At 41.5% G+C, this 25,581-nt stretch overlaps 2 protein-coding genes across 4 annotated transcripts in view; one reads left to right on the plus strand and one right to left on the minus strand.

The window, feature by feature from the left end:
- Nucleotides 1-25,581, plus strand: part of LOC128124621 (zinc finger protein 54-like) — a 62,466-nt gene that overhangs the window by 14,699 nt on the left and 22,186 nt on the right. For 2 of the 3 annotated variants that reach the window (XM_052761119.1, XM_052761120.1), the window contains one exon: nucleotides 943-2,580. The exons of the other annotated variant lie outside the window; for it this stretch is intronic. In XM_052761119.1, coding sequence (XP_052617079.1) covers nucleotides 943-2,453 — 1,511 coding nt within the window. In that variant the 3' untranslated portion in view covers nucleotides 2,454-2,580. Of the gene's footprint in view, nucleotides 1-942; nucleotides 2,581-25,581 lie in introns of those variants that run through there. 3 annotated transcript variants of the gene reach the window in all.
- LOC128124624 (60S ribosomal protein L7a-like) lies at nucleotides 21,596-22,447 on the minus strand. Its single transcript, XM_052761123.1, has one exon. The coding sequence runs from the start codon at nucleotides 22,409-22,411 to the stop codon at nucleotides 21,611-21,613; it is 801 nt and encodes a 266-aa protein (XP_052617083.1). The 5' UTR covers nucleotides 22,412-22,447; the 3' UTR covers nucleotides 21,596-21,610.

A 25,581-nucleotide genomic window follows, 5' to 3' on the forward strand; every position in this document is an offset into this window, starting at 1 on the left:
ATTGTTTGAAGATGTGACTTATTGCACCTGGATTATGGTGACTTAAACTAGTATAAAATGCAGTTGTATTTGACTATGCTGATAACAGATTGGAATAATTTTACAAAACTCAAGACTAATGTGAGTCCATGAAGTAGGATTATTCTGTAATTGCCTTCCTTGCATGTATGTCAATGGTGGGTAGAAATAAACACTAGTTTCCCATGATAGCCCTGCCCCAAATGGTCTAGAGCAGCAGTGGTTCCCAACCTTGGTAATAATTACAACCCTTTAATAGAGTCCCTCATGTTTTGGTGACTCCAGTCATAAAATTATTGTTGCAAATTCTTGATTGTAACTTTGCTACTAAGCAATGCCTCAGTTCCTAAGGCCATCAGAAATAATGTATTTTTAGATAGTCATAACCCACAGGTTGAAAACTGCTTATTTAGAGCCTCTGGTGTCTGGCAGAATACTTGCTTTGCATCCCTTACTTTTGAAGAATCAAATGTACTTTTTGGAAAAAAAATAAACCCTTTGATGCATTTCAAAAAGCCTTTAATCTGTAAGGGAATTGAGTATTCTGAACTATAATCTTCATTGCTGTACATTAGTAAGTAAACACTGTGAACCTGGGATTGGATTGAACTCTTCTTCATCAATATTTGAAAAAAAAATGTTTAAAAATAAGAGACATATATTCTAAATATAATCAGTCAGTAACCTCTATCCCCAAGCTAATAACTGATTCCTCAATTATCTGCTTCAACTTCCTTGAAGGCTATCACTCTGTTTTTGTAAGAATCCATAAATTTTAGTGAAAAAAATAAATTGACTACTGGGAGCTCTATTCTAAATAGTTGCTGATTGACTTATCTTAACAGAGAACTTAGGGAGAACAGTCATTTGTCAAATGTTAATCTTGGAACAAGCCCTATTAATCTGAACTGTACTCATTTTCAGAGAACTATTGCATATGTGATACTGTGCATCACCATGTGAATAATGAAAAGAAGTCTTGTCAGTGTAATGAGCTTGGCAAAATGCTTCATGACCACTACAGATATGCACTTTATAGAACAAGTGAAACTATAGGAAACTCTAATAACTACAGATGCAATAATCACCGAGATGCCTCTATTGACTCATCAAACCCAGACAGACATGAAAGCATGCACAATGGAGAAGAACTTTCCAAATCTAAACACTGTGAGAAACCTTTAAATTTGTGTTCCAACCTTACTCAAGATCAGAGACTCTACACTGCAAAGAAAGAGCACAGGCAGGGAGAATATGATGACGATTTTGACTCTACATTCAGTCATTTGCAACAAAAATTCTACATTGGAGAGAAACCACACCAATGTGGAAACTGTGGGAAATACTTCAGTACTGCCTCAAGCCTCACTGAACATCAGAGAATTCATACTGGAGAGAAGCCTTACAAGTGTAAAGAATGTGACAAATGCTTTACTGTGAAGTCAACTCTTACAAAGCACCAGAGACTTCATACTGGAAAGAAACCCTACAAGTGCACCGTTTGTGACAAATCCTTTACACAGTCCTCAAGTCTGAAAACACATCAAAGACTTCATACTGGGGAGAAACCTTACAAATGCAGAGAATGTGGAAAGTCCTTTCATCAGTCCTCAGCACTTAAAAGCCATCAGAACATGCATACAGGAGAGAAGCCTTACAAATGTAAGGAATGTGACAAATGCTTTACTGTGAAGTCAACTCTTACAAAGCATCAGAGAGTTCATACTGGAGAGAAACCGTACATTTGCAACATTTGTGACAAATCCTTTACTCAGTACTCAAGCCTTAAAATACATCAAAGACTCCATACTGGAGAGAAGCCTTACAAATGCAATGATTGTGACAGTTCTTTTGCTCACTATTCATCATTTACAAGACATCAGAAAACTCATTCTCTAGAAGAATTGTACAAATGCAAAGAATGTGGTAAATCCTTTCTTGAATTATCACATCTTAAAAGGCATTACAAAATCCATACTGATGAGAAGCCTTACAAATGTGAGGTATGTGATAAATCCTTTACTATGTCCTCAAATCTTAGAAATCATCAGAAAATTCATACTAGAGAGAAACTTTACAAATGTAGGCAATGTGACAAATCTTTTACCCGGGACTCATATCTTAGAATACATCAGAGAATTCATACTGGAGAGAGACCTTACAGATGTATGGAATGTGACAAATCTTTTACTGAGTGTTCAACTCTTAAACAACATCAGAAAATTCATACTGGAGAGAAACCTTACAAATGTATGGAATGTAACAAGTCCTTCACCCGTAACTCACATCTTAGAACACATCAGAAACTTCATACTGGAGAAAGACCTTGCAAATACAAAGAATGTGACATGTCCTTTATCCAGATTTTGAATCTTAGAAGACATCAAAAAATTCATGCTGGTGAAAAAAATATCATTGTAAATAATATGATGTAGATTTATCTCGAATTCTTGCTTAGAAATCACAACAATAGAAACAAATATAAGGAACTTGTGAATGCCTTAAATCTTAAAAAATTTCACAGGGTTTATATGAAAATAAAATTCTGCAGAAGTGGGAGAAGTTTGTTGTTTTGCTTTTGTGTGTGTGTGTGTATGCTTGCACTTTATGTAAGTATTTCTGTGTACTACCTTAATGCCTGGTGCTTGGAGAAGCCAGAAATAGGCATCTGATTCCCCTAAAGGTAGATTGACAAAAAATTGTGAGCTGGTATGTGTAACTGGAAGCTTTTCTGTGTCCCATCCTGCCCTACAGCAGCTTATAAAATAATCACTCAGAGGCTTAATATTAATTACAAACTGTTTGGTCTATGGCTCAGGATTATTGCTAGCTAGCTATTACATCTTAAATTAACCCATTTCTATTCATCTATGTATCGCTACATGTCTTGTGACTTTACCTGTGTTCTATTACATCTTGCTCCCCCAGCGGCTCACAGCATCCCTCCTGACTCTGCCTTCCTTCTCCCTGTATCCTTGCTTGGATTTCCAGCCTGGCTATAACCTGTCTTGCCATAGGCCAAAGCAGCTTCTTAACCAGTGGTAGTAACACATATTCACAGCATATAAAAGACAATCCCACAGCATGTATGTGTGTTTGGAATTGAACCCAGGTCCTCTGGAAGAGTAGTCAATGCTCTTAGCCACTAAGCCATATATCCAGCTCCTTGGAAAAGCTGTAATAAAAAAAAAAATTCTCATGTTCAACATCTAATAATTTATAATAATGTGTGTGTAGTGGTTCAAACCTTTAATCCCAGCACTCAGAAGGCAAAGCCAGGAAGATCTCTGTGAGTCAGAGGCCATCCTGGTCTACATAGTGAGCTCCCGGACAGCCAGGATTACATTGTAGTTAGAACTTTTGTCCAGTCCTGCCCAACCCTGCAGTCCTGAAGCCACTTATAAAATAACCACTCAGAAGTTTATATTAATTATAACTGCTCAGCCATTAGCTCCGGCTTATTACTGACTAGCTCTTACACTTAAATTAACCCGTAATTCTTATCTATGTTTAGCCACATGGCTTGGTATCTTTTCTCAGTTCTACCTTGTCATCTTGCTTCCTCTGCATCTGGCTGGCGACTCCTGACTCCGCCCTTCCTCTTCCCAGCATTCTTTTAGTCTGCTCGCCCTGCCTATACTTTCTGCCTGGCTACTGGACAATCAGCATTTTATTAAAATAGTGTACAAAAGCATTATTCCACAGCACTACATAAACACTGTCTAAACAACAAAAAGATCATAATGAGGACAAAATGTAGTAACAAAAAATGTGATGAAGCCCTTTAATTTTGTTGTACATCACAAAATTAATAGTTCTGAGAACCATATAAAGGTATACCATATAAAATCCCCATGTGGCTGTTCATTGGAAATTCCATCCCTGAAATGCATTCAATTTGATAAATCCTTTCCCCAGTGCTGAAATTGCCCACATAAAAAGAAATTTACCATGAAAGAAAATGCTCTCATAAAATCTCATCTTTTGTTGACCTTCAGAATCTTCCTACTAGAGTCAAACCTTACTGTTGTGGGATATTTTCCAGAGAAGGCTGCTGGATCATTGGTTTAAACCAATAGGAAGTCTTTATTAGTGGCCAATGACTACACTGGGCATTTGACATCCTAGTGTAGTACCTAGCCTTTCTCAGGGTGAACTTTTAAGCACAAAAACTGTGTTCTTGATTGACATACTTCATTTAACAAGAACAGTTAGCCAGAAGCAGAACTATAGAAGCTAAAAGGGAAGGTTGGTATAATTTTGAGACTTTTGAAGAACTATAAGGACTTTAATGGATTAGGTCTTTGTTTTAGTTTCCAGCAGGTGGTGGTGTCTATGTGCTGAGTTTTACAACCTGAATGGCTCTTCCACCATGGAGTCAGTTGTGTTAAGGTCTGGGGGCCTACTAAGTACAGGGCCCTGGTACTAATAGCAAGAAGGTGAGAAACTGTAAAGAGATAGGCTGTGAATGTAATAACATGGGCATGCTTATATACAGCTCACAAAGTCCCAAAGGCTAAGGTTGTGGTGCATGTCACTAATCCCAGAACTCTGGAGGCAAAGGTAGACTGAACTCTGAATTTGAGGCCAGCCTGGTCTATGTAGAGAAACCCCGTCTCAATAAACAACAACAAAGAAATCCACAAGGACATACAGAAATTGAAGAACTAAAGAAAAATGGGGAAGTATTCACTCTACTCTGAAACAAAATAGCTGCCTTTTATAGCTATTGGACGCTATTGGAGTGAAAGGAGACTCATGGGACCCCACCTCAGCCATGATGATACAGTAATTGTCCCAGTCTTACACAGTTGCCTGCTCTTAGTACTTTTTGAACAGTTTTGAGTCTCTGCATTACCCACTACCTACTGCAAAGGAGGCTTCTTTCGCTAAGGTAAAGAGTAGTACAAATTGATAATTATAGACGAATATTTGATTGGTAGATTAACAATATGATCATTAACAAAGCATCAATATACTCTCCAAGCCATGTTTTCTTTCTTTTTGTATTTACTCATTAAGAATTTTTTTATTCATTGTACATACCAACTACAGATCCCCTTCTCATCACTCCTCCCGCTCCCCCCAGCCCACCCCCCATCCTCTTCTCTGAAAACATGGCCTTCCATGAGGAGTCAACAAAGCCTGGTACATTCAGTTGAGACAGGTCCAAGCCCCTCCCGCTGCATCAAGGCTGTGCAAGGTGCCCCACCACAGGTAATGGGCTCCAAAAAGACAGTTCATTCACCAGGGATAGATCCTATTCCCACTTCCAGGGGCCCCTTAAATAGACCAAGCTATATAACTGTCTCACTTCTACTGAGGATCTAATCCAGTTCCATGGAGGCTCCACAGTTGTTGGTCTAAAGTTCATGCATTCCCACTAGCTTGGTTCAGTTATATCTGTAAGTTTCCCCATCATGGTCTTGATGAGCTCCCCTCTACAGAGCAAGCCTCAAATTCAATCAAGGGATTGGTTGGTTATGCCCATAAGCAGTAGTGCCAGTGTTGCACCAGTGCACACATCCTGCTTGAAGGTTGGTATTGTCAGATGCAGGATCCAGAGAGGTTAGACCATTGACATCTTTTCTCTGCCAGCAACCCTCACCGGGACCTTGCAGTGTTACAAAAGCTTGCCATCGGAGAGAGTTCCCTAATAAATTCAAGATTGCAATCTATCATGCAACCAAATTGTTTGGTGTCTTCAGCAACAAAATGGTCAAGGAAGAGCACTGGCAATGACATGCTTTGTTTGAGGTGCCTCTGGGCAGATAGCCAGTAACTGATACAGAAAGTTCCATTTAATAGCCCTGGTTTCTGGGAGCAGCATTATTTACCTGTGTAGGGTACCTCTGTTCAAAGTTTTAAAAATTGAATTTCCTATTAACTTGTAAGACAGTGGGATTTCATAAGGCTTCATACATCCTTCCTTTTGGTTGACCCACACACTCTTCCTCCTTTCTTCCTGTTCCATGCCCAGTTAAACATTTAGTATACATTATCCAAAGTGCATTCTTTTATATCACATGTGTTCTACCAAGTCATATAAGGTTACTTGGATGCATGTTTTCAAGGCTGACAATTGGAGAGCTAATTAGCATGCTCTCTACTTAGGAAATGATTTCTCCTGCTCCCAGCATTCCTCAGTTACGTGTAGTTCTCTATGCAGAGTTGAGGCCTTGTAGGCTTTTGCCCATGCAATTTGGTATGTCCAGTGTTTGTGTCCTTGCTCAGCTTCCATTTGGGTAGTCCTGTAGGTGACATTTCTATGGATGTAGCTTCTTGCATTATTAGGAGACATAATCTCACAGCAAACTTCTGAACCTATAGTTCTTAGAATCTTTCCACCTCGTCTTCAAAATGTTCCTTGTGCCTTAGGTGCAGGAATGTTCTGTAGATGTATCCACTGGGCCTGGCCTCCCCAACTCTGCATTTTCATTAGTTGTGGGGTTTTTGTAGTAGTCTCTTACAAAGAGAAGTTTCCTTAGTGAAAAATGGTAACGGATTGTGGTCTAGTGTGAGGTCAATACAGGTAAGCACAGTTGCTGTTGGTTACTGATTACAACAGCTATATGGAGTCTAGAGAATGCCATGTCTTAGCCCTTCCTCTTCTTCCCCTTATTTCCTTTCCTCTTCTTCCTCAATGTTCCCAGAGCCATAGATAGAATGATGTAACTGACATTTTCAGTGCTGGGACCACAGACCTCACTTATTTTCTGCATCTGGGACAGCAAGAGTCTCTGCATCTACCTGGGGGTGGGTGGGGGTAGTGTGTGAGGGGATGGGGGCTTATGTTTTGTCTCAAAGCACCTTTAGCCTGAATCACAGAAGACTAACTTGTTTCTGAGTTAGGAAAATGACAAGACCACCATCTGGTAGTGAAAGCAGTACAGCGTGGGATGAACTCAGCTCTGGGTTGTTAGCAATGAACTTCTTGAGACACCTATTTTCAAAATCCAAGTTCCTGAAATGTCTCACCCCAAGTCACAATGGCAGTATTTGGTTTTGACTTGTCATGTTTGTGTTGTCGATGGGACTCTGGCTTCTGAATTTAGTCTTTAATCATTTGGTGTTAGTATATATCCTAAGAGTTTGGTAGTTCAGTGGAGGTATTAATCACCAACCTATCTTGCATCTAAAGGGTTCAGAACTCACTGTAGAGGTCAGATATGGGGATACAGCATCCTCCTAGATCCAGTTCTGGTCAAGGCTTGCCAGAAAGCATGGGTCCAGACAGCCTGACAGTTGGAAGACAACCTGAGACAGGGTAGATGGGACTGGGCCCAGTGGGTTGGGGACACTGACTTGGAAATAGAAGTTGGGAAGCTGTTGGACATTAGATGATGGTAGGGCATGCTGAGTTCTTAGTTTTGCACCTTGGAGTCTGGAAAGCATAGTATGCTGTTTGAGGGTGTCAGGTCACAGTATTTTCATAGTTAGAAAAGGTATTATAAGCCAGGTGTTGGTGGCACACTACTTTAATCCCACCACTCCAGAGGCAGAGGCAGGTGGACCTCTGACTTTGATGCCAGCCTGGTCTACAGAGTGAATTTCAGGACAGCCAGAGCTAATGATGGACCAGCCTGACTCCATCTTAAGGATGGAAGCCATTTTGTTACAAGGTCAGAACAAGTTCGTTTCTGTTTGCAGCCAAATTCAAGCTGACCGTGCTTTAACCTGTTTCTAGAATTTGACATGTGCCCCACTCTATGGAGTTTGACTCACAGCTTGAACATACCCTGATAAGATGTTCTGCCAAATAAGTATAAAATGTTCAGCCAAGTTCCTCCACAAAAGTTTCTCTGGAGACCCACCAACCCTTGAAAAAAAAACCCGTCCTGCAGTTTTGAGGGATATATAAGCCCAATTTTCTCCTGTATTCGGTGCTATACTTTCAATCCCCACTTTAGGGTGATAGTCCTGTCTGATAGAAAATAAATCTTGCTTAGTTTAATCAAAGGATTTGGGTAATTATGGCTGAATCCTAAGAGGTATCTCAGAGGAGGGGGTGAGAAGACCCAGCGTCAACAACACAGACACCAGGAGTCAGGTGAAGGCAAATAGCAGACTCATTTATTCAGTAATAAGGAAAGCTTTATATACCCTCCTCCCAACACCCAGGCTGTGTCCCAATCTGGTGACATCGAGTGGTCATTCCTCATTGCGTGGTCACCCCTCATTAACTAGGTACAATCAGGACTTCTGTCAGCACCTATTGCTAGGCCCTCAGGCAGACTCTGCATGATCAGGACCTCTGACAGTGCCTGTTTGCTAGGCCCTCAGGTAGACTCCAGGTTGGCTCATAAGGAAGTACGATATGCACACACCTTGGCAACTGGTTTGAGCCAATTTCCCCAACCCTATGGGCTTGTCCTACTATAGGTAATGGTCTTTACTTTCATTTAGTGGGATTAGACTACACAGAGAAACCCTGTCATGAAAAGAAGAAAAGGCATTATAGTATAGGATGATATTAGAAAGCATTTTTTGAGTGATTATGGTCACTTATCTACATCAGAAAAGTATCTGCAATAATCTTTTGTCTTCTTGGTTCAAAAAAAGCACTGGACACATGACCAAACTATTACTTCTTTGGTGCTTGTGTTTCCTTTGTTTGACACCTGAACTCACTGTGTTGCTTCTATCTGGCCCAGAACTCACCATGTAGACCAAGCAAGACTGGAAATCACAGTTTCACCCACCTGTTTTTCATAAGGTCTGTGATTCATTATATGGTACTAGAGACTTGGATGCAGGATCATGGTTTTATATGCAGATAGATACTTTTCCCAATGACACTGTTTGAAGAGGCTGTCTAGTCTGAAACATGTTTGTGGTATTCTGGTGACATTCACATGGTCATTGCTATTTGATAGGTTCTGGATCTGCTGCTCTGTTGCATTGGGCTGGTCTGGAATCACACTGGATATCTCAAACATTCCAATATTTTACTTGGGAATGGACTGTACCCAGGGAATTTGTGTCACTGTAAATTCTAGGTTTCTCTTTACTGTTTTTGTGGAGCAGCCTCCCCCAGAATAGCTGGCACTTCAGCCAATCTTATGAGAAGGTCATCCCAGGTAAGGCCTAACCACTTTTGTCATAGACAGTCAGCCTTTTATTGATGTGTGACGTGTGCATAAATGTTGGTAACATACTTAGAGCTCCAAATTCTGTGTCTGTTTTTTGTTACTAACCCCCAAAGGTTAAAGCCACATCATGTTTTAGTTTTTTTTATTTTATTTTATTTTATTTTACAATATAATTTAATTCTACATATCAGCCATGGATTCCCTTCTTCTTCCCGCTCCAGCCCTCCTTCCCTTCCCCCCAGCCCACCCCCCATTCCCATCTCCTCCAGGGCAAAGACTCCCCCGAGGATTGAGATCAACCTGGTAGACTCAGTCCAGGCAGGTCCAGTCCCCTCCTCCCAGGCCGAGCCAAGCGTCCCTGCATAAGCCCCAGGTTTCAAACAGCCAGCTCATGCACTGAGCACAAGTTTGAATTTTTGGCAGATGGATCTACTCTTTACGCCTGTTTCCATTGTTGTTGAACATATTATATTTTTCTTCAGGAATTATTTTTTTATTTAGGAATATATACATATATAAATATAAAAATACACACATATATAATACATACATGTATATTTATATAACAGCCATGAATAAAAAAATGGCTGTGAGTTTAAAAGGGAAGAGGAATGAGTTTCTGGGAAGATTTGGAAGGAACAAATGGTCAGAAGGGGAAATGACATAATTATTTTCATAATCTCAAAAACTAAATAATGATATTTAAAACTTTGTTTATTATAAACATAAAACTTAACAGACACTTTGAAATTATTCAGTTATTAAAAGCATCTCTCATTAGGGTTTATGAGAACTGAAGCAGATTGTTTTGGCATTTTTTTGTGATCCATTTGATTAGCCCTTTAGTAAACAAAGTATTCATTTAATAAATGTTTTAACAAAACTATATTCCTTTGAAACTAAACAGAGACAAATATATGTCTCAAGTACACTAGTATGGTATAATGTAAGACATTACGATTATGTATAAACTTTGATCTATCTTTATGAGAATTGATACAGATTCTTTTCTTGAAAATAGAGTTTTTTCATATAATATATTTTATTATCATTTACTCTCACTTGGCATATGTGTTTTGAGTGGGCCTTTCTCTGCAGGTGTGCTCATCCTTGAGTGTATCAGGAAGACAGAGGTTGATAAAGTCCAGTGTCCTCCTCTATCACTTTTCACCTAACTTTTGAGAAAGAGTTTTTCACTGAACCTGGATATGCTGGCTGACTGAGGGTCACTGTCACCCTCATGTCTCTGTATCCTTCAGTCCTAGGGCAACAGATACCTGCCACCATGTCTAGCTTTCTAAGTGGGTACCGATGATCTGAACTCAGGGAGTCACAATTGTACACCCTGGCCTATCTCTATAGATTGTGTCATTGTGTAGATTCCTCCACTTTGCGGTGTGCATTGGCTTAAAGCACCATGTTGATTGATAGAAACTAGACCATCAGTGGCTCACCTGGTGGGCCTTTGAGTGGTTTCCTAGTTGGGGTGTTATGAGAATCACTGCTTAGCAGAGAATTTGATTTGTCTCTGAGGCAGCAATGAATACTTTGTTTTTCATGTTCTACTTCATAGAAGCTCATGGGTACAATTCTCAAGAGACATTCAGTGCATGTATTATTGTGGGTGTGCCATTGTATGTGTGGTGCCTGTGTGTGTCTTTGGCTTTGATAGTAGAATTAGCAACCCTCACATACTGGATGAGAGGTGTGATCTTCACCTGAATTTGGCTTAACACATTTATTATCCTTTTGTATATTTTTGTGAGTTCACATTGGGTTGTGGATGGGTATACTTTGATAAGTATTTCTACATGAACACCACCATAACCAGTGTTAATCTAGAATTCCTCTTGATGCTAACTTCTTGCTATTACATTTGCTGTCTCCTGTGATATGTCCCTGAAAGTTTTCATCTCTATTTCTTCATGGTTTTTATGAGATTTCTTGATTGGATGTGTGTGTGGTGTGGTGTGTGTGTGTGTGTGTGTGTGTGTGTGTGTGTGTGTGTGTGTGTGTGTGTGTGTATACGTACCTGTGTGCATTTGTCATTGTTAATGGAGTTATTTGTCCTGATGCACTGAATGGGAAGTGTGAATCTCCTTGGCAGTTCTCAATAACATGTTTTCACATTTTGGCTATTTTTTTTTGTGAATGTGCTTTGGTTTTGTAGTTTGATGTACATTTCCATATGGGTACCATTTATACCACTGGTAGTGCAACTGTCCCCATCATGGCCTTATTCCTGATCTCCTGTTAGCTCTTTGTTATCAGCTCATTTGTGTAAAATGTCCCAGAAAGTTTTCTTGTTTTGCTTATTGATAGTATTAGACATATGCATATGTGTGGCCGTGTGTGTGTGTGTGTGTGTGTGTGTGTGTGTGTGTGTGTGTGTATGGGGAAATGTTGTATGTGGGGGTGGTGTCTGTGTCTATTTCTTGCCTGGTATATGACTTCATTTATATTCAAAATTACTTGCAATTAATTCCTACATGTGAATAGACAGAAGTCAGTGTCACATCTCTTCCTCTGTCACTATATTTTGACACATTCTCTCCTGGGACCTGGAGCTTGTCCATTAGGTTAGACTATCTGCACAGGGAGTATGATGGATCTGTGTCCATCTCCATGGAGTTGGGATTATAGACACACCAAACTGCCATGCCAGGATTTAAAAATGTGGTTTCTGGGGATCTGTACTCAGGTCCTCATGCTTGTTTGACAAGTATTTTTGCTCAGGAGTCCCTCCTTTGCCATAAGACAGGAGTTGGGGGTGGGAGCAGATTTTTTTGGTTATATTCTCACCTCATCACATTTTCCATGGGCCTATTCCTCCACAGAGCCGATGGCTCATTTATCCTAAGTGATCAATCCCCTGTTGCAGCTCTGTACAATCATTCTGATTATGAACTTGAAGCACTGACCCTAGAGAGGCAGCAAGTAACTGCTATACCTGCCCATGACCTTGGAGTACATGCCCCTGGGGTGTGGCCTCTTGGGACCCTTAAGATCTGGGATGCATATACATGGTACTCTCTTTGCTCCCTCATGGGTTAGATGCTGATGGACCAGGGAGATCTTGGACCAGGCAGAAGATCAGAATGGACCATAGCTCAGTTTTTTTTCAGGATCCTAAGATAAATCTCCTGTGTTGTAGTGAGTTTTATCTTCTAATAAATTCCTTTCCTGTTATACAGACTATGTGGATTTCTATCCAGTTATGACTAGTAATCTGGGGGATGAGAAAACTTGGCAGAAAAATTTTTGTTTTGATTTGACTAAGAAAAATAAAGGATTTACAGATTGAAGGGAAGTGACCATTTACAGTCACCAGGGAAGTGACCATGTCCTGCCCTGAACAATTGACCCATAGTTAATGGGACTCATTGTCTTAGAGTTATTAAGCTAAGTGGTGTGTCATATTTGGAAGGCATACCTATCATGTTTTTAGGGGCTCCAATGGATATTTGTCCAGAGACTGAATTCTGTCTTATTGCCTATAGTTATGAAGTTTTAGTCTTGAGAAGGGATGGGCTATTATATGACTTAATTGCTCTGTTTCTATGCTACTTGGGCTGGTTCATTTCAACTTACTATCCCACAGATTCAAGAACCAGGTGAGAAGCTTTCATTTATTGTCTTGAAATATTTCTTAAATCATTTATTGCCTTAAAATCTTTCCTAAAGAATTCAGAGAGAGAACACACCCTAACCATCATGGTCCTCTACACTAATGTGTTACTAAGGTACATCTTGATATACTGAATCTTGGAGAGTGAGGGCCTGATAGTCATGAACACTGTATGTCTCATCTAATTGAGTGAGTGGCCAAGGGACTGTAACTTGGGAAGGTTAACTGGTCACAAGAGTGGTCAGACATCCATTGTCACACATGGACTGTCCACTGGTGGTATGGTATGTTCTATCTTTCATGAGGAATTCTGGGATGTGATTATTATATGTTCATTTTCTGCAATGTAGGGCCACTCTTTAAGGGTCCTACTCAAGGGGAGAAGGAGTCTAAAAATGCCTGCAGGGATTGTATTTAACCAGGGCTTCTCATCTTGCTGATGGCTGTCTCCACAGCTCAATTGGTACTTTAGAATATTGATTGTTACTGTTACATTATTTGGTTGCCTGTGTGTTAGGGATGACACAATCTATTCACAGGTATAACCGGTGGTACACATAGTCTCTACGACCTTGGGAAGAGTTTCCTTAGTGGCAGGCAGTACATGTTCTTGAATGTGGCCTAGCCAAGGTGGTTCCACAAGCTGACATTATTAACCTGTACCAGATGGGGACCGTGAGTAATCATGCAATGATATTGTGACAGGGTTTTGACAAATGGTAGGGAGTTGGGCACATTGTGGTGGTGATGATTCTGTGCATACTATTAAGGGAGATTTCTACATATGGAAAGTGCCCAGTAACCAGGACATATAGGACAATGCCCAAGCTCCATATATCACCTGCCAGTTCATCATAGGGTTTCCTTGCCAAGATTTTTGGGGCCTAATAAAGCCAAGAGCTACAGATATCCTCCAACATCTTTCCCTTTGCAAGCTGAGTTGCCATACCAAAATCACAAAGCTTGACCTTGCCAGCTCCATCAAAAATGATATTCTCTAATTTAATATCATGATGTGCAACATGTCTTTGGTAGAAAGAGTACACTGCTGACATGACCTGTTGGAATATTGATCTAGCCTCCTCCATTAGATAGCCTGTCTCCCTGAGGGACATCTCCAGATCTTTTCTAGCAACACATTCCACGACCACATAAGTTGTTGTTAGTGTGTCAACAATGTAAAAAAAATGCACTATGTTACATGTTCCATATATTGAAGGATGTTTACTTCAGAGCTGATGTGAGCCAGAGCATTGTGATTTTTCTCAAGGACCTTGATTGCCACCTGTACATGTGGCAGGTAAGCATCACTTCCCCGAATGCACCACAACTTAGAGATGATAAGATCCTGAAATCCTTTTCAAGAATGTCCTCTTCCCAGGAGCTGGCCATGATGTTCAGCTCAATTTCAACCACTGTATTTTGTGAGAAATTTCAGGGACACACAAGGCTAGAAAAATTTTAATGTAGTTTTAGGATGGAAGTTTATAGCTATGAATTCTCTGTCTTGAAATCTAAGATATCCCAAGCAATCTAATGATGCCTTTGAGGCCATAGAAATACAAGAAAAATTGAGGATAATTTACATAAACTGAACAATAGTATACCATATGTTCAGACTTGGGAAAGAGTCCATACTCAAACACAGTGACCACTGAACTGTTCTGCTATATGCAAAGTAGCTACAACTAGAGTTAGTATCATATAAACCAAACCAATTCCACAAACAGAAATATGACATTTTCCCCCTGTGGATATGAGCAAGAAGAGGGCTGAACATTTATAAAAGAAAGAGTATTAGTCACAGAGCTGGAGTGGAGGAAGTGAAATAGAGCAGAAGAGTATGACTATTTGCTGTATAGACATGTATTGGAATGATATAATGAAATTGTATACAGAAACACATGTTCTAACAGAAGATAATTGAAACCAACTTTTAAAAAAAGATTACATGAGTTTTCAAATAGGAAATTGGTAATAATGAAGAAATAGATAAGACATTCACAAATCAAACCTAGGAAAGGATGTAAATCAATAATATAAATGTAAACATGAAACAGCAAACCTTAACCCCTGGAAGCTAAACCAACAAACCAGAAACAAACCCACTCTAGTGAGGTCCAGAAGATTGGGGATTCCTAGTTTGTTAGAGCCAATTTTAAGTCCAACTGCTCTGAAGGTAACCAATAGCTGCTCCAAGATACAAGGACAGGACCCAGTGCAGGCAGTGCCTAACATGGACTAGTTACTAACATTCTTCATAATGCCTCCATGTGATGTCACCACAAGCAACCAACCAATCATGGCTTGTCAGAACTGACAGTGATTTTTATCAGGTTCTGTACCACAAGTTCCCAGAGTATTCTCATGTCTGTAACCAAATCTCAGACCAGAATCAACTTTAGGGAGGAAGGGGTTTGTGCACAGGCTTTCAAGAGACACAGAAGCCATTATGTTGGGAGCAACTTGTTCCCTACAGAGTTGTTAGGTATCTGGTGACCCTGCATTAGAAGTTCTCTATCCTCCAGTAACACAGTTCCTCTAGCTAGTTCCATGTCCATGTGTTCCACAAATTTCCAAACTAGAATCCAAGTTCTCAACACATCTAACATACATATATTTAACAAAACCACCGTGGTATTTGAATTAGAAACGTCTCATACAAAATTGGGCATTTGTACACATGGACATTCAAGGAGAGTTGATGGTATATTTTGGGGAACTTTATATGGTGGCGCCTTAGTGACAGAAGTCCATCACTGGGACTGTCCTTGAGATGAACAAGCCTAGTCTTCATCTGCTCCCTCTGCTTCCTGTTTGAATTTGAGGATGTGACACTCTGAAACTTCTGCTTTTGCCTTCAAGATTCCAACTTGCTGCCATTCCTCTGTCCCACCACCATGGGCTCTTATCCCTCCAAAAATTAGCCAGATATGCTCTTTCTTAAAATTCCATGTTTGTGAACTTTTATCACAACAGAATAGTAACCAATACAAATGAGCTTAGCAAATAGGGTTCCTACCCAGCCCCACCCCACCTATGTAGTCCAAAAGTCAAGGCAGATTCTTTGCTCTTACAGCCACACATTGATTGCATCTCTCCCACACACCCCCACCAGAGAAACAATGACCCCTGCAAGTAGCCTCAATTCCAGATCCCTTCCTCTGTCATGTAACACAAGTCTCATATGAATAAAGCCTGTTTCCTGGTGATGCAGGACCTCCTCTTCCTCAGAAACCTTGAAGTTGCTAGGGAGTGGTGTTGCATGCCTTTAATCCCAGCACTCAGGAGGCAGAGCCAGACAGATCTCTGTGAGTTCGAGGCCAGCCTGGTCAGCAAAGTGAGATGCAGGACAGGCACCAAACAGAAACCCTGTCTCAAAAAACAAAAAAAAAAAAAAAAAAAGAAAGAAAGAAAGAAAGAAAGAAAGAAAGAAACCTTGAAGTCCATGGAGACATAATTTATCTGATGGGAATCAAACTGCTTCAGACTCCCACTGAGTGGCCATTATTACTAGAGTTCTTTTTGCCTGAAAGGGAAATCTCTCCTAGCATCACAGTCCCTCTAATAACCTCCCATCTTTACCTTCCTCCCCACTACAGAAACAAACTCATACAACAAGGAGAGATACAAGAATCAGTGGAAAACTTAAAAGTCCAAATAATAAAACTAGGCAACAATCTGAAAGAACCAACATGTCAACAATGTCTTATATTGTTACCAGGAAAATTCACTGAGGAACATTGTAGCAAGACGAAAAGGGCAAAGCCCCTTAGATTCAGGACCTTGAACAACTTGCATAGGCATCCTGTGAGACTTCTAGGTTTTTCCTCTTCGAACTAAGTACAGAGGCGTGTTAGTGCAGAAAATGAAATCACAAGGCCTCTTACCCACTTAGCTGCCCTTAGCATGGGCTGCTGTTAGAAACCATTTACCTTCATCCAATCTCCTCACTCTGCTGAGCTTTCACTCCAGTAGATCTCTCATAGTATGGATTCCATCTGGTTCTTTTTGGTGGGTAAAGAACCAGCGATCAGGAAATTCCATAGTCATTTGTGCCATGCCACTTGTCCTTTGGCCTTGGTCTTACCTTTTCCTCCATTTTTACAATCCATAGAGGATCAACATCATTTGGGGGTTATTTTCCATATGAGATCCTGATCACTAACATATTACATTGTCTACACAGTATGCAGGAAAACCAAGGTGGGAAGGTAGGTATGCTGTGGCCAAGACACATTGGTCAATGGCAGTGGCATTCCACATTGCTTTACTGGGGTTTGCATCTCTGTGGAGCTGTCCTCCTTAAGTCTCACTGGGTGGTTTCCATAGCCCGCTGCTGTCAGAAGTGGTTTACCTTCCCTGGGGCCCCAGGAATGGGCAAGCGGGGGAGTAAGCTGCTAAGTGAGAACAGGAAAGGAGTACAGAATAGCATGCCTTTCTCATTGGGGCTTTACTCTTGGGCAGTCTTTTTCTACCAAAGGCACATCAGTCATTCCTTGACATAGTCCCTGACACCTAGGATATCCTACCAGATTTTCAAAAGTGCTCATACTCAGCTTCCACAGTGAATCCCATGTCCCACAAAAAGTATCAATGGTACCAATATATTCCCAGAGTAGTAGCCATGTTTTCTTGTTCACCTACAGACCTCATCTTATCTCAGTGTTACCTACCTTCATGAGTTAGGAATTGTTCAATTGGCATTATACTGAGCACTGTGTGTTGGGAAGCAGAGTGGTATGCAGCAGAGACTTATGACTTAGTGTATGTGATATTGTAGGTACAGGTTTACATATGGCTGTAACAAACCTAGCATTGTATGTGGGTATTTTCAAGGGATGGGGAGGGACACATGAACTTTTAAGTCTCAGGCCTTGCTGGCCCATATCCCCTACAGAAATTTCTATATCTGGCTTTGCTACAGTCCATTTCCTTGCTTCTCAAGCCCAAGATGTACTGCTTGAATCAGGCCCCACTGAACACCCAATCAATCACCCCACATTCACTTCTGTCATCTAAGATAAACTTCAAAAATACAGCAGGTCTTCACTTCACATTCACAGCAGATGAATGTACTGCTGCACACTCTCTAATCCATCACTACAACCACTCACAGACACAGATACAGACACACACACACACACACACACACACACACACACACACACACACACACGCACACACACAGTTTTCTTTTTAACATGATCATCATTACCTCTGTTCCACATATATAGCTATATATCAGGAAATGCTGGACACCCCCTGGGTGTGAAAATTTTCTTCTATGCTTTTTACTGAACACATTTTCCAAATTGTGTCAGGAAAGCTTCTTGTCTTCTAGCTGTGTTTTCCATGCATACCATTCTATCTTTCAAGACTTTCCACTTTGCTTTTAGTTAGACTTATTTATTTTTCATTTCTATGATAGCTTTATTCTCTAGTACTTATGTCTTTCTATTAAGCTCTATTTTCATATCTTAAATTTCTTCCTGCTTTCATTTCACTTTGCATTTGTTTTCTGAATTGATTCAGAAAATTGTTTGTACCTCAGAATGATTTGTACCACAATAAATTCATTGATGCATTTATCTGAACATATTGACAATCATTCTTTTTTATTTTAATTAATTTATTTGTTTTACATTCATATCTCCATTTCCCTCCCTCCCCTCCTCCCATTTCCTCTCTTCTCCCCTCTGACCACCTCATCAGTCCCTCCTCCTCTGGGTCTGTTCAGAAACAGGTAGGCCTCCCATGGTTATCAACAAAGCATGGTTTATCAAAATGAGGTAAGCTTAAACAGTTCCCCTTGTATTAAGGCTGGGCAAGTCAATCCAGTGTGAGGAATAGGTTCCCTAGAGCCAGCCAAAGCGTTAAGGACAGCCCCTGTTCCCATTGTTAGGAGTCCCACAAGTAGACCAAGCTACACAACTGTCACATATGTAAAGGGTCAGGGTCACTCCCATGCAGGCTCTCTGTGAGTTCCTATGAGCCAGGTTAGTTGTTTCTGTGGGTTTTCTTGTGATGTCCTTGACCCCTATGGCTCCTATGATCCTTCCTCCCTCTCTTCAGCAGGATTTCCTGAGCTCAGAACAATGCTTGGCTTTGGGTCTCTGCATCTGGTTCCATCAGTTACTGGATGAAGGCTCTCTGATGACAATTGGGATAGCCGCCAATCTGATAACAGGAGATGACCAATTCAGATTTTGTATCCACTATAGCTAGAACACTTCACTGGGTTCATTCTTGTAGATTTTTGGGAGTTTCCCTTGCATAAGGTTTCTACCTGATACTCAAATGGTCCCCCTCTTTCTAATCATCTCTTTCAGTACACTCTTTCTCCATCCACCTCCCAACCAGATCCCTCAAGTTCCCATCCCAACCTGCCTCCAGTCCATCCAGGAGATCTCTCTTTTTTCCCCTTCCCAGGGAGATCCATGTGTCCACCCTTGGGCCTTCCTTGTTACCTAGCCTTAAATTTGACCACTACTATGGGGTTGGTCATCTTGGGTGTTGTTATGTTGACTTTGGTTTTTCATGTTACTTCCTTTTTTGTCATGGGGCTTGCTCATCTGGATTTAGTTTTTTGGTTAAGTGGTTCTGATACCTTTGTGTTCAGGGAGTGTTTGAATTGGTGCTTGGTGTTCCTAGTTTGGTTGTGCTTAATTTGTCTGTATTCTCCTTGAGCTCAGGTGTGAAACACATGGTGCTGGTTTGTAGGTGGGATAGCTGAATGATGCTGGATGAGCTAGAGTAGTATCCCTTCTGACCTCACAAACTAGGCTTCAGGAATTGTGATGGAATGTGTGCTGGGGCAGGGTTCAGAATGTCCCACATCCTCTGATCTCATGAGCCAGGTTATATGTATTACAATGGTTGTGGTGCTAGTTACTATGTGTTAACATATATTCTGACATTGTGAACCATGTTGCACACAACATAGTGGATATATATATATATATTCATCAAGGTTTTCAAATAGGACTAGGTGATAAATCATCCATGATGTTACCCGAGTTCTTACAGCCTCTTAAACTGAGGTTTCTACAATCACTATTGCATCTTATATGTACCATGATTAACTATCTCAAGTCAGAAGATTTCATTCTTCTGTTTTTATCCTCTTATGGGTGCTCAACATATTAAAAAAAAACCTCAGATTCCTCCCCTAGCTCTGTATACATCATTGGGCACTTTTTTTGTGTGTCTACCCTCATTCAGCAAGATTCCTCAAATCTATCTGCTTAAGGTATTTTCTTTGATTAACTTCATTATAATTAACCTTGCATTTTCCTGGGCCTTGATTTGTCTTCCCCATGACATCAATCAAACCTTAAAACTTGTATTTGTTTATATAGGTATATATTACATACTTAGAGCCAGTACTCAGTAGGTGGAGGTTGGAGGATTCCAAATTGAGGCCAGTCCTAGGATACTGTTCTAGTATACTTTATATTGATGATAGACATATCCTGATAAAACCCAATGTGGTAGAAAGAGTTTATTTGGTTCCTATGTCCTGTTCAAACTTCATCATTAGGGATGGTATTATAGGAACTCTAGCAGATGCACAGGACAGCTGTTTACTGGCTTGCTCTTCATGACAGCCTCAATGTGCTTTCTTACACAGTTCAGGAACAACTTCCAGGGGTGGAACCCCCCACAGTGGGCCTGCATCTCCCACATTAGGCATGAATAAAGAAATGGGTGCTGTAACCTGCATTCAACTGCAAAATCACCGTCCTAGTTTCAGACACTCAGCACAATAACCCTCTTTATTTTTGAGGCATCTCTCTGTGTAAATGGATGGATGTGGAAAATATTATATTGAGTGAGAGAACCCAAATCCAGAAAGCCAAATGCCAGGAGTACTCTCCATCAGCCGTTTCTGTCTCCCAAACTTCTGAAGTGAGTATAAAATATGGAGGAACAGAGAGGGGAGGGGATACCAACAGTACTTGACACATGTTTTTTTATGTTCTTTGGCCCTATGTATATCCCTCTTACACAGCTAGATATCAGGTTCTCCTAGTTCCTGAGACCCTCCTAGGGAGCTTGTACCTAGCCCTGTGTGTGTATGTGGGTATTTTGCTGTGGGGCAGGAAATGTCTAGAAGTAATAGACACATAGTTGTATATGTGTATAAAGGATTGGCTTGAGGGGAGGTGTTACCTAACAGGACCTGAAAATAGAGTGTGTGTGTGTGTGTGTGTGTGTGTGTGTGTGTGTGTGTGTGAGAGAGAGAGAGAGAGAGAGAGAGAGAGAGAGAGAGAGAGAGAGAGAGAGAGCTTTGAATGTAAGGCAGGAAATAGTCAGCATGACCTAACACCATCCTTGTGTATATGTGCAGCATTGGCTGTAGGGAATGAGGTACCTAACATGAAGTGATAACTAGCCATGAATGTGTATTTGAAGCTTTGCTCTAGGGGAGGTGATGCTGAGGAAGACATGATACTCTAGTCATGTCCTGGGTCATTTGACTATAGGGAGGTATATCTAGCAAGTTCTGAAATTTGTGTAGGTTTGGCTTTTCCTATAAGGGAGGGTCTGTCCAGCAGGACCTGATATCGAGGGGCTTTGGCTGTAGGATAGGTTTCAAGATCTGCTAGGTATCACATCAACATATCTAAAGCACTGCCCTTCATACACACAAAATTAGGTGTCAGGTCCTGATGGACTTCTTACTCTTTTACACCCTTAGCTCTCCACACAGGGCTAGGTGTCAGGGGTAGCAATGTAGTCCCACCCTTACAGCCAAGGCCATATACACAAACATGACTACTTGTCAGGTCCTGCTAGGAATCCTCTCTTCTTTTTTTTTTTTAAGTTTGTAATTATATTTATGTACAGAAAACTTAGCAGTGTACATTTAACCCAATTTAGTGACGAGTTCTTTGGCCTTTGCCTTTTCCAGCTTGGCAATCCGAGCCACAGATTTAGGACCCAGGACGTTGCCTCCCCAGTGGCGGTGGATCTCATCATATTTGTCGTTGTAATTGGTCCTAATAGCTTCCACCAGCTTAGCCAGAGCACCCTTGTCTTCCGAGTTAACCTGTGTGAAGGCAACAGTGGTGCATGTCTTCCTGTGGACCAGCCGCCCCAGCCTGGCCTTTCCCTTGATGATGCAGTAGGGGACCCCCATCTTTCGACACAGGGCAGGCAGGAAGACCACCAGCTCAATGGGGTCTACATCGTGGGCAATCACCACCAGCTGAGCCTTCTTGTTCTCCACCAAGGTGGTGACTGTATTGACCCCCGCTCGGAGGACAGGTGGTCTCTTAGTTGGGACGTCCCCTTTGCCAGCGGCTTTCTTCTCAGCACAGGCCAGCAGCCTTTGCTTCTTCTCCTGCTTTGTCTCTGGCCTGTACTTGTGAGCAAGCTTGAGCAGCTGGGTAGCTGTTTGCCGGTCCAGGGCCTGTGTGAACTGGTTAATGGCAGGAGGGACTTTGAGCCGCTTGTAGAGGATGGCTCTTTGCCGCTGCAGCCGAATGAAGCGGGGCCATTTGACGAAGCGTGTGAGGTCTCTTTTGGGCTGGATGTCCTGCCCAATGCCGAAGTTCTTAGGCCTTTTCTCAAACAAAGGATTCACCACCTTTTTGGCCTCCTGTTTCTTCACGACGGCGGGGGCCGGGGCCACCTTCTTCCCCTTGGCCTTCTTTCCCTTGGGCATCTTGCTCGGCTGGAGGAGAGAGAAAGAAAAGGGAATTGTGGGTAATATCGGAATCCTCTCTTCTAAAGCAATGCCACACACCCAGAGGTAGGTACCAGGTCCTACGAGGTACCCTTCCCCTAAATCCAAAGCTCTATCTATCCAAAAGCTAGGGGAAAACTAGTGGGACCTCACAGCCTGGTGAGGGTTCTTAGGGGCCTACTTGCATAATCGTTGCATATGTGCATGTGTGTGCATGCATTTGTGTGTTTGTATGTTTATATGTGTGGATCTGGTGTTTTGCTGTATGGGATGTGGTGCAAAGCAGTTCCTAAAACCTAACCATGTTTGTGTATATGGAACTTTAGTTGAAATGGTAGAGATAAATACCAGAACCTGACACTTGTATGAATAAAGAAGCTGTGTTGGGGGTGTTTGCCTACAGGTGAGGGAGTTCCTAGCAGGAAATGACACTCAGCCCTGGGTGTGGGACTTTACTGTATGTCAGTGGATCTCTAGGAGGACATGATACCTATCTGTGTAAGAGAAATATTGGCTGTAGGGAAGGGAGGACCTAACAGAAGCTGACACTGTTTGGTGTTTGGAAGGCTTTGACTCTAAGGAAATTGGAAATCTAACAGGACCTGCCACCTAGCTGCACTAGTGTGTGTGTGTGTGTGTGTGTGTGTGTGTGTGTGTGTGTGTGTGTATACTTGTGGACGAGGGGTTATGTAACAGTACCTGACATCTAGCTACATGTAGTGTGGATCTTTGTCTTGTTGGCAAATAGAAAACTTGGCTTCTCAATACAGTAAAAATAAAGTCAAATTCCTCTCCTGGGTCTGTATTCTTCAAGTGCCATATTTCTTGTTTTCTACTCTGATTCTCTAAAATGTCTCAAGCCCATTTTCTTTAAGATACTTTCTCTGAACAACTTCATTAATAATATCCTGAACCTGGAATTCTATTTGCCTAGACATTGACTAATTTTTCTCCATGACATCTATCTCATCTTTAAACTTCTATTTATCTATTTAGTGTTGTAGTACATACCTCTATCCCCACACTCAGGAGGTGGACGCAGTAAGATTGTAAGATTGAGGCCAGTTTTGGGATATTGCCCTAGTATATATTCTATTGCTGATAGACATCATGTCAAAAATCAATATGGGAAGAAAGATTATTTGGCTTACATGTCCCAATCAAAGTCTGTCATTTAGGTAAGTTGGGGCAGGAACTGAGGCAGAAAACATGGAGCAAATCTGGCTACTAGCTTGCTATTTTCGGCTTGCTCAGTTTACTTACAGGACTCAGGAACAACTTGAGGGGGTGGAGTCAAACACAATGGGCTGCGATCTCCACATCATTAATCAATAAAACGGGCCCTGTAACTGGTCACCAACTGCAAAATCACAAACCTAGTTTCAGATGCTCAGTATATTAACCCTCTTTGTTAGTGATCCATCCAAAGGTAAATGGATGGATTAGGAAAAGATTATATTGAATGAATGAGCCCAGATCCAAAAATGCAAATGCTGCAAGTTCTTCACATCTTCTGTTTTTAACTCACGTTCTTTGAATGTGAGTATAAAACATGGAGGAACAGATAAGCAAGGAGGAGGTACCTAGCATGACTGGATATCTTGATCTGTATGTGTAAGTGGGACTCTCGTAGTAGGTGAGAGAGTATTTAGCAAGAGCTGAAACCTAACTCTTTATGTGTTTGTGGGGATTTGGATGAGTGGGAGGAAATACATGGTAGATCCAGACACAGCTGTGTATGAGTATGAGAGGCTTTGGTGACAGGAGAGGACATCTAGAAGGAACTGCATCTAGATTCCTGTGTGGGACTTTGGTTATAGAGGAGGATACCATGTAGGAATTGACATCTAGCTGTGTGTTGGGGGATTAGGAGTTGGGGTGAGTTTGCAACTAGCAGACCACACAAATAACCCCATTTCAGGGAGTTTTGCCTGCAGGGAGGAATTAACATGAAGAGCCAGACACATAGCCATGCATGTATTCGTGATGGTTTAGTTGTAGGGCTTAGACTTGTGCACCCACACGTGTGTGTGTGTGTGTGTGTGTGTGTGTGTGTGTGTGTGTGTGTACTGAGTATTTTGTCACTGGGGTGGGGGTACCTAGCAGTACTGATCTATGTTTGTGTATTGAGCCTTTGAATTGGAGGAGGTACCTATCAGGACCTGATACCTAGTCCTGTGTGTATGGTCTGTTTAAGGAAGAGGATGCCTAGCAGGATCTGAAACATAGACCTGAGTGTGGGGCTTCAGCTATAAGGGAGGGGATATGTAATATAACTGGACACCTGTCCCTGTGTGTGTGTGTGTGTGTGTGTGTGTGCGTGTGTGTGTGTATGTGTGTGTGTGTGTGTGTAACTGTACTGGCATGGGGAGAGGTATCTTGCAGGTTCTGACACTTTCCATGCATGCATGCTTGTGTGTATGTATGTGTGTGAGAGCATGTATGTGTAGATTGTGTTGTAGGGAAGTTTGTACCAAGTAAGACCTGAAACATAGCTGTGTGATAGGCTGTATTTGTAGGCAAGGGGATGCACAGTAGGACTCAACACCTAGCCTATCATGTGATAGTAGGTCTTTGGCTGTAGGGAAGGGGATACCATGCAGGACCTGACAACTAACCGTATATGTGCATTTGGAGATTTGGTTTGAAGAGAAGAGATAAATAGAAGAACCAGACACTTGCCTTGTGTGAATATGGGGATATGGTTGTAGGGGAGGGTATATGTAGCAGGATGTATCACATAATTGGGTATTATATGTGGGCTTTGGTTGTAGGGGAAGGGTTATGTCCCAGGACCCGATATGTAGACTTGTATGTATATGCTGGGCTTTCACTATAGGAAAAGCATACCTAGCAGAATCAGAGAACTAAAGTGTGTACGACACTCTTTATGTAATGCAGGTAGGGAATGCCCGGCTGGTCTTGACACCTAGTTATGTGTGAGGGATTTGTCTGTAGAGGAGGGTGTGCCTAACAGGATATAAAACCTAGGTGTGGCCAGGCGGTGGTGGCGCACGCCTTTAATCCCAGCACTCGGGAGGCAGAGCCAGGCGGATCTCTGTGAGTTCGAGGCCAGCCTGGGCTACCAAGTGAGTTCCAGGAAAGGCGCAAAGCTACACAGAGAAACCCTGTTTCGAAAAACCAAAAAA

Source organism: Peromyscus californicus, unplaced genomic scaffold (assembly GCF_007827085.1).
Source record: "Peromyscus californicus insignis strain IS unplaced genomic scaffold, ASM782708v3 Scaffold_4__1_contigs__length_199733344, whole genome shotgun sequence".
In the NCBI taxonomy this organism is placed as follows: domain Eukaryota; kingdom Metazoa; phylum Chordata; class Mammalia; order Rodentia; family Cricetidae; genus Peromyscus; species Peromyscus californicus.